At 43.9% G+C, this 12,821-nt stretch overlaps 2 protein-coding genes across 7 annotated transcripts in view; one reads left to right on the plus strand and one right to left on the minus strand.

Moving 5' to 3' along the window:
• Positions 1-11,440, plus strand: part of adck5 (aarF domain containing kinase 5) — a 69,563-nt gene extending 58,123 nt beyond the window's left edge. For 2 of the 4 annotated variants that reach the window (XM_070881884.1, XM_070881885.1), the window contains exon 15: positions 334-5,012. In XM_070881884.1, coding sequence (XP_070737985.1) covers positions 334-439 — 106 coding nt within the window. In that variant the 3' untranslated portion in view covers positions 440-5,012. Of the gene's footprint in view, positions 1-333; positions 5,013-10,349 lie in introns of those variants that run through there. The other 2 variants (XR_011593408.1, XM_070881886.1) reach the window with 2 other exon arrangements.
• cpsf1 (cleavage and polyadenylation specific factor 1) overlaps positions 1,561-12,821 on the minus strand; it is a 108,142-nt gene continuing 96,881 nt past the window's right edge. For 2 of the 3 annotated variants that reach the window (XM_070881881.1, XM_070881880.1), the window contains exons 36-39: positions 12,588-12,743; positions 12,301-12,430; positions 2,708-2,846; positions 1,561-2,180 (exon numbers count right to left, since the gene is read on the minus strand). In XM_070881881.1, coding sequence (XP_070737982.1) covers positions 2,133-2,180; positions 2,708-2,846; positions 12,301-12,430; positions 12,588-12,743 — 473 coding nt within the window. In that variant the 3' untranslated portion in view covers positions 1,561-2,132. The remainder of the gene's footprint in view (positions 2,181-2,707; positions 2,847-12,300; positions 12,431-12,587; positions 12,744-12,821) is intronic. The other variant, XM_070881882.1, reaches the window with a different exon arrangement.

Here is a 12,821-nt window from a genome sequence, read left to right on the forward strand (position 1 = left end):
CTCAGCTGAGTAACAACTAGTCAGGTGAACACTGACTGTGTTGGCACCACACAGTGACCACAGGAGCCATTGCTGCCAAATCCAATTCTGTCTCCATTCCCAACATCAACACAAATGCACTTCCATTGGAAGAGCATTTGGGTAGCAGGAATTCATGCCATTTAATCTGACCCGAACCCCCAGAATTGGCCGCTGCTCACCTACGCACATCATCGTTGAGCTCACAAATAATGTCCACCACCCGAAGAGATCATTGGGAGGGGTGGATTACCAAGACCGGTCTGAAATTGTGAATGGAGTTATCATTTGGTGACTGTTCTGTTTATCCCTCAGGTCTGAAAGCCTGATGATGAAGACTGTTTCCATCATTATACGATTGTTGGTTTACTTTGGCCTGATCACACCCGATGAAGAGCTGTATAATTACCTGGTGCAGTAGTGGGCTGGGTTGTCGCTGGAAAACTTCTGCCAGATGGAATAATCTAAATGATCTTTTTTTAGGAATCTCTGTTCTTTTTTACTTCATGAACCAAATGGGAGTCCAAAATGTGAAGCAGTTGTGGCCCTTTTGAGGACATTTTTACAATGCTGAAGGTTAAATGGAAGGAGGGATAAAGGGAGCTGAATTCTCACTCCTCCAATAAACACAGCACTGGTGATTACATCATGCAAGAGCACCACCTCTAGTCTAAACCAGTGCAGGTGAAACCAACAGGTATTTTCTTCACCCTGCACCATCAACCATCAAGGCGAAGAGAAACTTAGCCTTCTCTTTCTGTTCTCTGCACCTACAATTAATGAGCTGTCTGGAATGGCCAGAAATCACATGTCTTGAAATGCAAGAAAAAGGAGTTTGTTAATGTCCTTTTCAGGATGAAAATTTTGCCTATTGGTATCGAAGTTACTTAATTTTCTCGTCGCTTCTTCTGCCATCCCCATGATAGATTTTCTACTCAGCTTGTAGAGAAGTTGGAAGTCGATAAGGGCATTTAACCCATTGAATCTTACCCCTCTGACAAATTAACTCCTTCATCATGGTACTTAATTGTATTTTGAGTAACAATGTTTTTATTGCTAATATTTTGTTAAAGCTGTTTTTCCTGATATATTCACTCCTACTCTTCCTTGGTCCCACTGAGTATTATGAAGTAATTCTTGGGGTTTACCTCAGATGACTTGCTGAGGCAAGTAAATTTCATAAAAGAAAACCATTCCAAGGAATGCTGGCTCAGTTTTCCCGGATTCCATATTGCCAACCTTGCGGAGCAAAGGAGGTGGGAACTTGACTACTTGTTGGCACAATGCCCATCACATCTTCTGGTTGAGGGTTGGTACCTTGTGTCTACTTCACCCTTCATCCGTCTTTCAGATGAAACGTTAAAACCAATGCCCCCTCGGGTGAATGTAAAAGATCCCATGGCACTATTTCGAAGAGGAGCAGGGGAGTCATCCCTGGTGTCCTGGCTAATATTTATCCCTCAATCAACATCACTTAACAGATTGTCTGATCACCATCATATTGTATGTAGCACATTATAACTGACTACACTTCAAAAACAATAGTTTAGTATTTGTATTCAGCAGCCCCTTGTATAGAGGATGACCTGCTTCCACACCAAAAAGAACAATAGTCCCCACTCTGGTCAATCTAACACCTGGAATCACCTTGTGCAAGAGAATGCGGTGTTGTGAGGTTTGATGCAGGAAAGCAAACACTGTTCCTGGAAGAGAAGCTTTTCTGATCCTATAGTTTTCAATCCTTTTGGGATCCAAGATATTCCCCATTTCTTGAAAGTAGGAGGAGGGTAGAAGAGTGAAACTGGGCAGATTTTTTTTTTTAAATCCTTTTTTTTCCCCCCCCCCATTTGCATTACAAAATATTTAAGTATGAAAAACATACACAACACTTTCAAGCTAATCCATATAAACAAATCAGAACTACTAAAAACTGCTTCGGGCCGTTTGCAGCTCTGCATTCAGTCGTCACATTGTAGAGAAGTGTCCTTTGGCCCGCAGCTTTTCCCCTCGTTTGTGTCTGTGTTGAGGTGAGCTTCGCTTCAAAACACGAGACCGTTGTGGGAGGTGGGGGTTAAAGGTTGCCTGGCGCCATCAGCAAAATCTTTGGGTCTGCATCAGAAATGGGCAGTGACTCGATCAATCTCCAGCACGTCTTCCAAAATCTGAAAGAAAGAGAGTTGTTAGAATGTCACACACCACTTTATCCAGGGATGGGTAGCAGAGTCCTGGAAGGCCCAGTCTGTGTCGAGTTAGCGGAGCTCAGCCAAGGCAAGGGTTAGGATAAGACAATTGGGCTCAGCGTGACTGGATTAGGGAGCGGGGTAAAATATTAACCAGAATTCCCACCCCCGACCTCTGGAAAGGGACAGGTGTGGCTACAATCATCTCTGCAACCAAACAGTGCCTGTTGAAACTTGCACCCCAATTATTGACCAATTGGACTTGCCGGGGCTGAGAGAGATGCTATAATTGGCCTCAGCACCAACTGGGCTCCGCTTATATCAGGCGGCATAACTTCCACCATTGCTCCTGTTGCAAGTGCGTGTGAGTGACTTTGATCCTGTGACAAGGATCACAAGCGAACAAGGACCTTTGCGTGAGATTTTAACCCTGGATACCCCTAACACGGGCAGTATTAACCCTGGCCATCAGTTCAGTCTGTTAAGCCAGTGTTTGCCGCTACACTCACCATATCTGGTGTCGTGCCGATTTTCTTGGCCAGCTCACTGCGCTCCATAGTGCTGAGGTACAAGAACTTATTCAGCAGTTCACCATCCAGAATGTTCCGCACTGCATTCTGCAGAGCCCGTCGATCGCAGTGCAACATCCTGTGTCACCAAAGGAAAAAAAATGCACATCTCATGTAGCACTCCAGGGACTTGAGCACATAAATCTAGGCGGACACTCCAGTGCAGTGCTGAGGGAGTGCTGCACTGTCGGAGGTGCCATCTTTTGGATGAGATGTTAAACCGAGGCCCCATCTGTTCTCAGGTAGACGGAAAAGATCCCACGGCATTATTTTGAAGAAGGGGAGGGGAGTTTACCCCAGTGTCCTGGCCAATATTTATCTCTTAACATAACAAAAAGATTATCTGGTCAGTATGAGCTTGCTGTACATAATTTGGCTGCCGTGTTTCTTACATCACAACAATGACTACACTCAAAGTACTTAATTGGCTGTAAAACGCTTCGAGGTGTCCGGCGGTCATGAAAGGCGCTATATAAATGGAAGCACTAAATGTACAGCAGTTATCATGGGCGACTTTAATCTACATAGATTGGGCTAACCAAACTGGCAAAAATGTGGTGGAGGAGGATTTCCTGAAGTGTATTAGGGATGGTTTTCTAGACCAATATGTCGAGGAACCAACTAGGGAGCTGGCCATCCTAGGCTGGGTGATGTCTAATGAGAAAGGACTAATTAACAATCTTGTGCGAGAACCCTTGGGGAAGACTGACCATAATATCGTAGAATTCTTTATTAAGATGGAGAGTGACACAGTTAATTGAGACTAGGATCCTGAACTTAAGGAAAGGTAACTTTGATGGTATGAGATGTGAATTGGCTAGAATAGACTGGCAAAGGATACTTAAAGGGTTGACGGTGGATAGGCAATGGCAAACATTTAAAAGATCACATGGATGAACTTCAACAATTGTACATCCTTGTCTGGAGTAAAAATAAAACTGGGAAGGTGGCTCAACCGTGGCTAACAAGGGAAATTAAGGATAGTTAAAGCCAAGGAAGGGGCATATAAATTGGCCAGAAAAAGCAGCAAACCTCAGGACTGGGAGAATTTTGTAATACAGCAGGAGGAGGAAGCTTGCTGGCAACATAAAAACTGACTGCAAAAGCTTCTATAGATATGTGAAGAGAAAAAGATTAGTGAAAACAAACCTAGGTCCCTTGCAGTCAGATTCAGGTGAATTTATAATGGGGAACAAAGAAATGGCAGACCAGTTAAACAAATAGTTTGGTTCTGTCTTACATAGAAAATAGGTGCAGGAGTAGGCCATTCGGCCCTTCGAGCCTGCACCGCCATTCAATGAGTTCATGGCTGAACATGCAACTTCAGTACCCCATTCCTGCTTTCTCGCCATACCCCTTGATCCCCCCTAGTAGTAACGACTACATCTAACTCCTTTTTGAATATATTTAGTGAATTGGCCTCAACAACTTCCTGTGGTAGAGAATTCCACAGGTTCACCACTCTCTGAGTGAAGAAGTTTCTCCTCATCTCAGTCCTAAATGGCTTACCCCTTATCCTTAGACTGTGACCCCTGGTTCTGGACTTCCCCAACATCGGGAACAATGTTCCTGCATCTAACCTGTCTAAACCCGTCAGAATTTTAAACGTTTCTATGAGATCCCCTCTCATTCTTCTAAACTCCAGTGAATACAAGCCCAGTTGATCCAGTCTTTCTTGATATGTCAGTCTGGTGAACCTTCGCTGCACTCCCTCAATAGCAAGAATGTCTTTCCTCAAGTTAGGAGACCAAAACTGCACGCAATACTCCAGGTGTGGCCTCACCAAGGCCCTGTACAACTGTAGTAATACCTCCCTGCCCCTATACTCAAATCCCCTCGCTCTGAAGGCCAACATGCCATTTGCCTTCTTAACCGCCTGCTGTACCTGCATGCCAACCTTCAATGAATGATGTACCATGACACCCAGATCTCATTGCACCTCCCCTTTTCCTAATCTGTCACCATTCAGATAATAGTCTGTCTCTCTGTTTTTACAACGAAAGTGGACAACCTCACATTTATCCACATTACACTTCATCTGCCATAATTTGCCCACTCACCTAACCTATCCAAGTCACTCTGCAGCCTCATAGCATCCTCTTCGCAGCTCACACTGCCACCCAACTTAGTGTCATCCGCAAATTTGGAGATACTACATTTAATCCCCTCGTCTAAATCATTAATGTACAGTGTAAACAGCTGGGGCCCCAGCACAGAACCTTGCGGTACCCCACTAGTCACTGCCTGCCATTCTGAAAAGTACCCATTTACTCCTACTCTTTGCTTCCTGTCTGACAACCAGTTCTCAATCCATGTCAGCACACTACCCCCAATCCCATTAACTTTGCACATTAATCTCTTGTGTGGGACCTTGTCGAAAGCCTTCTGAAAGTCCAAATACACCACATCAACTGGTTCTCCCTTGTCCACTCTACTGGAAACATCCTCAAAAAATTCCAGAAGATTTGTCAAGCATGATTTCCCTTTCACAAATCCATGCTGACTTGGACCTATCATATCACCTCTTTCCAAATGCGCTGCTATGACATCCTTAATAATTGATTCCATCATTTTACCCACTACTGAAGTCAGGCTGACCGGTCTATAATTCCCTGTTTTCTCTCTCCCTCCTTTTTTAAAAAATGGGGTTACATTGGCTACCCTTCACTCGATAAGAACTGATCCAGAGTCAATGGAATGTTGGAAAATGACTGTCAATGCATCCGCTATTTCCAAGGCCACCTCCTTAAGTACTCTGGGATGCAGATCATCAGGCCCTGGGGAATTATCGGCCTTTAATCCCATCAATTTCCCCAACACAATTTCCCGACTAATAAGGATTTCCATCAGTTCTTCCTCCTTACTAGACCCTCTGACCCCTTTGATATCCGGAAGGTTGTTTGTGTCCTCCTTAGTGAATACTGAACCAAAGTACTTGTTCAATTGGTCTGCCATTTCTTTGTTCCTGATTCTGACTGTAGGGGACCTACGTTTGTCTTTACTAACCTTTTTCTCTTTACATATCTATAGAAGCTTTTGCAGTCCATTTTAATGTTCCCTGCAAGCTTCCTCTCGTACTCTATTTTCCCTGCCCTAATCAAACCCTTTATCCTCCTCTGCTGAGTTCTACATTTCTCCCAGTCCCCGGGTTCGCTGCCATTTCTGGCCAATTTGTATGCCACTTCCTTGGCTTTAATACTATCCCTGATTTCCCTTGATAGCCACGGTTGAGCCAACTTCCCTTTTTTATTTTTATGCCAGACAGGGATGTACAATTGTTGTAGTTCATCCATGCGGTCTCTAAATGTCTGCCATTGCCCTTCCACTGTCAACCCTTTAAGTATCATTCGCCAATCTATCCTAGATTCACGAAGGAAGACACAAATAACCTTCCGGAAATACTAGGGGACCAAGGGTCTAGTGGGAAGGAAGAACTGAAGGAAATCCTTATTAGGCAGGAAATTGTGTTAGGATTGAAGGTCGATAAATCCCCGGGACCTGATAGTCTGTATCCCAGAGTACTTAAGGAAGTAGCCCTAGAAATAGTGGATGCATTGGTGATCATTTTTCAACAGTCTAGCGACTCTGGATCGGTTCCTATGGACTGGAGGGTAGCTATTGTAACCTTTTAAGAAAGGAGGGAGAGTGAAAACGGGTAATTATAGACTGGTTAGCCTGACATCAGTAGTGGGAAAATGTTGGAATCAATTATTAAAGATGAAATTGCAGCACATTTGGAAAGCAGAGATGGGATTGGTCCAAGTCATCATGGATTTATGAAAGGGAAATCCTGCTTGACAAATCTTCTAGGATTTTTTGAGGATGTAACTGGTAGAGTGGACAAGGGAGAACCAGTGGATGTGGTGTATTTGGACTTTCAAAAGGCTTTTAACAAGGTCCCACACAAGATTGGTGTGCAAAATTAAAGCACATGGTATTGGGGGTAATGTACTGACGTGGATAGAGAACTGGTTGGCAGACAGGAAGCAGAGAGTCGTGATAAACGGGTCCTTTTCAGAATGGCAGGCAGTGACTAGTGAAATCCGCTCAGTGCTATGACCTCAGCTATTTACAATATACATTAATGATTTGGATGAGGAAATTGAGTGTAATATCTTCAAGTTTGCAGATGACACTAAGCTGGGTGGCAGTGTGAGCTGTGAGGAGGACGCTAAAAGGCTGCAGGGTGACTTGGACAGGTTAGGTGAGTGGGGAAATGCGTGGCAGATGCAGTATAATGTGGATAAATGTGTTATCCACTTTGGTGGCAAAAAACACAAGCAGAATATTATCTGAATGGCGGCAGATTAGGAAAAATGGAGGTGCAACGAGACCTGGGCGTCATGGTACATCAATCATTGAAAGTTGGCATGCAGGTACAGCAGGCGGTGAAGAAGGCAAATGATATGTTGGATTTCATAGCTAGGGGATTTGAGTATAGGAGCAGGTAGGTCTTACTGCAGTTGTACAAGGCCTAACTTGGAATATTGTGTTCAGTTTTGGTCTCCTAATCTGAGGGAGGATGTTCTTGCTATTGAGGGAGTGCAGCGAAGGTTCACTAGACTGATTCCCGGGATGGCAGGACTGACATACGAGGAGAGACTGGATCGACTGGGCCTGTATTCACTGGAGTTTAGAAGGATGAGAGGGGATCTCATAGAAACGTATAAGATTCTGCCGGGACTGGACAGGTTAGATGCAGGAAGAATGTTCCCAATGTTGAAGTCCAGGACCAGCGAACATAGTCTAAGGATAAGGGGTAAGCCATTTAAGACTGAGATGAGGAGAAACTTCTTCACTGAGTTGTTAACCTGTGGAATTCCCTACCGCAGAGAATTGTTGATGCCAGTTCATTGGATATATTCAAGAGGGAGTTAGATATGGCCCTTACAGCTAAAGGGATCAAGGGGTATGGAGAGAAAGCAGGAAAGGGGTACTGAGGTGAATGATCAGCCATGAACTCATTGAATGGTGGTGCAGGCTCGAAGGGCCGAATGGCCTACTCCTGCACTTATTTTCTTTGTTTCTATGTAAGTCTTGCTTTCTTTTCACCCTCACCCCAAGTCAGAAGGTCATGGGTTTAAGTCTCAATCCAGAAACTGGAACACATAATCTAGGCTGGCACTTCAGTGCAGTACTGTCTGCCCTGTAGGCATTAAATATCCCGTGGTACTATTTCAAAGCCAATCAGGTGAGTTCTGGTCAACAATCATCCCTCAGCATTAATAAAACAGATTATATGGTCATTTATCTCAATGCTGTTTGTGGGAACTTGCTTTGCACAAATGGCAGCTGTGTTTGTCTGCATTATAATAGTGACTATACTTCAAAAGTACTTCATCAGCTGTGAAGCGCTTTGTGACATCTTGATGTGAAAGGCACTAAATAGATGCAGGAGTAGGCCATTCCGCCATTCAATGAGTTCATGGCTCATTATCCCATTCCTGCTTTCTCGCCATACCTCTTGATCCCCCTAGTAGTAAGGACTACATCTAACTCCTTTTTGAATATATTTAGTGAATTGGCCTCAACAATTTTCTGTGGTAGAGAATTCCACAGGTTCACCACTCTCTGGGTGAAGAAGTTTCTCCTCATCTCGGTCCTAAATGGCTTACCCCTTATCCTTAGACTGTGAGCCCTGGTTCTGGACTTCCCCAACATTGGGAACATTCTTCCTGCATCTAACCTGTCCAAACCCATCAGAATTTTAAATGTTTCTATGAGATCCCCTCTCATTCTTCTGAACTCCAGTGAATACAAGCCCAGTTGATCCAATCTTTCTTGATATGTCAGTCCCGCTATCCAGGGAATCTGGTGAACCTTCGCTGCACTCCCTCAATAGCAAGAATGCCCTTCCTCAAGTTAGGAGACCAAAACTGTACACAATACTCCAGGTGTGGCCTCACCAAGGCCCTGTACAACTGTAGTAACACCTCCCTGCCCCTGTACTCAAATCCCCTCGCTATGAACATGCCATTTTCTTTCTTAACCGCCTGCTGTACCTGCATGCCAACCTTCAATGACTGATGTACCATGGCACCCAGGTCTCGTTGCACCTCCCCTTTTCCTAATCTGTCACCATTCAGATAATAGTCTGTCTCTCTGTTTTTACCACCAAAGTGGATAACCTCACATTTATCCACATTATACTTCATCTGCCATGCATTTGCCCACTCACCTAACCTATGCAAGTCACTCTGCATCGTCCTCGCAGCTCACACTGCCATCCAATTTAGTGTCATCTGCAAATCTGGAGGTACTACATTTTATCCCCTTGTCTAAATCATAAATCCCTTTTGAATATATCTAATGAACTGGCCTCAACAACTTTCTGTGGTAGAGAATTCCACAGGTTCACAATTCTGCGTGAAAAAGTTTCTCCTCATCTCGGTCCTAAATGGCTTACCACTTATCCTTAGACTGTGACCCCTGGTTCTGGACTTCTCCAACAACGGGAACATTCTTCCTGCATCTAACCTATCCAATCCCATCAGAATTTTATATGTTTCTATGAGATCCCCTATCATTCTTTTAAATTCCAGTGAATATAAGCCTAGTCGATGCAGTCTGTCTTCTTGTCAGTTCTGCCATCCCGGGAATCAGTCTGGTGAACCTTCGCTGCACTCCCTCAAAAGCAAGAATATCCTTCCTCAGATTAGGAGACCAAAACTGTACACAATATTCAAGGTGTGGCCTCACCAAGCCCCTGCACAACTGTAGTAAGACCTCCCTGCTCCTATACTTTTATTGCAAAGGGGAAGGAATATAAAAGCATGGAAGTCTTACTACAGCTATATAACGTATTGTTGAGGCCAAGAGGTTAGTATGCAGGTATAGCAAGTGATCAGGAAGGCCAATGGAATCTTGGCCTTTATTGCAAAGGGGATGGAGAATAAAAGCAAAGAAGTCTTGCTACAGCTGTATAAGGTATTGGTGAGGCCACACCTGGAATACTGCGTGCAGTTTTGGTTTCCATATTTACTTGCTTGGAGGCAGTTCAGAGAAGGTTCACTAGGTTGATTCCGGAGATGAGGGGGTTGACTTATGAGGATAGGTTGAGTAGGTTGGGCCTCTACTCATTGGAGAAGAATGAGAGGTGATCTTATCAAAACGTATAAGCTTATGAGGGGGCTTGACAAGGTGGATGCAGAGAGGATGTTTCCACTGATGAGGGAGACTAGAACGAGAGGGCATGATCTTAGAATAAGGGGCCGCCCATTTAAAACTGAAATGAGGAGAAATTTCCTCAGAGGGTTGTAAATCTGTGGAATTCGCTGCCTCAGAGAGCTATGGAAGCTGGGACATTGAATAAATTTAAGACATAAATAGACAGTTTGTTAAACGATAAGGGGATAAGGGGTTATGGGGAGCGGGCGGGGAAGTGGAGCTGAGTCCATGATCGGATAGGCCATGATCGTATTAAATGGTGAAGCAGGCTCGAGGGGCCGTATAGCCTACTCCTGTTCCTATTTCTTATGTTATGTTCTTATATGCAAATCCTCTAGCTATGAAGGCCAACATGCCGTTTGCCTGCTGTACCTGCGTGCCAACTTTCAATGACTCCTAATTTGTTTGCATTAAGTGTCTCGGAGCTGGCTTGAACTGAACAACAACAAAGCCCCACATTTATATAGTACCTTTAAGATGAAGAAAATGTGGCAAAAGGTTTCACAATGCCAACATACCATGGAGAGAGACATTGGGAAGGGTGAACAAAGCTTGACAGATGGATCTTGAATCAGATTTTAAAGAAGGTGGGCATGAGGCCCATGGAGGTACTGGAGACGTAGAGCTGGGTGTCATAAGCATACACAGTTGGTCTCATGTCATGTATTATGAGTAAGGGGAGTGCGGAGTGTAGACTCCTGGAGGATTCTGGAGGTGACGAAGTAGGTAGGAAATTATTCACTTCTAGGTCCTTATGTACTGTTTTTTAAAAAAATGTAGAGACTCGCTAATGTGAGTGAAAGCAACTTAATAGATGGTAAACACTACTAAAATTAGTGTGGGTCATCAAATTATATGCTGCTCATTGCAGGATAGTGTTTAATATAATGGGAAAAATAGCTTAACAATACAGAAGTCAGATTTACAATGTTTGTATTGAGAATGTATTGTGTGTGATGGAGGCCAACACATGGTTTAGATTGAAAGATAGATTTGCATTTATATAGCCCATTTCATAATCTCAGGATGTCCCAAAGTGCTTTACAGCCAATAAGGTACTTTCGAACTGTAGTCAATTTGTGCACGTTGGGATTCCACAGGGGAACGCTAAATAATCTAAGGTGGTGTTGGGTTAATGCAATTGAAGAAACATCAAGTGTCTGTGTAAGAATTATAGCTAGTTTGGAGCCGATGTGCCTACCTTTCAGCTGTTATTCTGTTAAGGCTTGATGTTTTTAACCGTGCAAATTGTTATCTTCTGTATAAAACCATTCCAGTGAGAATGATGTGTATGTGGTGGAGCAGCAGGACAGATGAGAAATATCACAACAATCTCAGATCTCAGTTCAGAGCAAGTCACCTGACCGACCCTGTCCCGCCCTGTAATTCTTCAGTATTCTGTGCTAAGAACTCACCCGGATTGGGTGGTAGACCCCAATGGATATCCTACTACTATGTATAACTTGCTTGTACTTTATAAATAAAGCCAATTTAAATAATCTCGTGTCTGAACCGATATCATGTAGATTCATTTACTTTGTTAATCTTACTTAAAATTCTGCAGATTGGCACGAACCTGGCAATTTCTTTAGACAGGCCATAAGGAGGGCTGGTGCAAATTCACACTGGGTGGTTAATTTACAATTTATCCTCAATCTGGGACTCCTTTATGGGAGAATGTAGAGGGAGCTTTACTCTCTATCTAACCCCGTGCTGTACCTGCCCTGAGAGTGTTTGATGGGACAGTGTAGAGGGAGCTTTACTCTGTATCTAACCCCGTGCTGTACCTGCCCTGGGAGTGTTTGATGGGACAGTGTAGAGGGAGCTTTACTCTCTATCTAACCCCGTGCTGTACCTGCCCTGGGAGTGTTTGATGGGACAGTGTAGAGGGAGCTTTACTCTGTATCTAACCTGTACTGTACCTGCCCTGGGAGTGTTTGATGGGACAGTGTAGAGGGAGCTTTACTCTGTATCTAACCCCGTGCTGTACCTGCCCTGGGAGTGTTTGATGGGTGCATAATTTGCAATTGTAGTCCATTCTCCAACACTGACACCTCTCACATGAGGAAGATTGAAGTTCACTTCTTTATTTAAAAAAAAGTACCGGGTCTGGAAGTCTACAATCTTTGCTGACTTTCATCTATTTTCAACAGGTCTGATCAGGTTTAGTGGCTCAGATAGAAAAGCAATCATAAGACAGACAGAGAAGCTGACTGTTCCACCCTGGGAAAGAAGGTTTGGGACCAAATGGCTCATGGGCACAGGAGACAGGAGTTGTATTGGTTTTAAAGGAAATGCCAATTTGAAGATTTAAGTATATAAAGAAATACGGAGGTATGAGATGCTAAAGGCTGTGTTCTTCTTACCTGAATGCCTTGGGGTTGAGGCCCGCGTGGTGAGGAATCATTGTGATCAGTGCATTCTGTAACATCAAAAGACGCCGGTATGTCTTCTCCTGCATCGGTAATAAGCATCCCATCCCACCATCCAGTGTTGCTAGGAAACAAACCGAACATAAATCAACCCTACTGAGAGAAACATGCAGAATCGATAAACGGTGAAACAAGAATTCAATCCCACCACACAGCATCATGGGAAGTAACCAAATAGTGAAACGCGTCCAGTACTGAAGCACTGGATAATCAACATTTACCGAACCAAGAAATATGCTTGTTCTCCCAAGCCAGGTTCTTCTTATTTGAACCGTCCATAATGCCACGGCACGGGGTTCGCCAGAAGGCGTTCACATGAGCGGCAACGTTGAAGTCTGCCCTTCGCAGCAGCCGTGTCCCTCCATAGCTCTCTCTCGCTGAAAGAGAACAACCAGAGATTTCTCAAACATCAGGACAGTGACTATCTGGGAAAAACGGTGTTCTGATATAGAAAC

Source organism: Pristiophorus japonicus, chromosome 5 (assembly GCF_044704955.1).
Source record: "Pristiophorus japonicus isolate sPriJap1 chromosome 5, sPriJap1.hap1, whole genome shotgun sequence".
Lineage (NCBI taxonomy): Eukaryota > Metazoa > Chordata > Chondrichthyes > Pristiophoridae > Pristiophorus > Pristiophorus japonicus.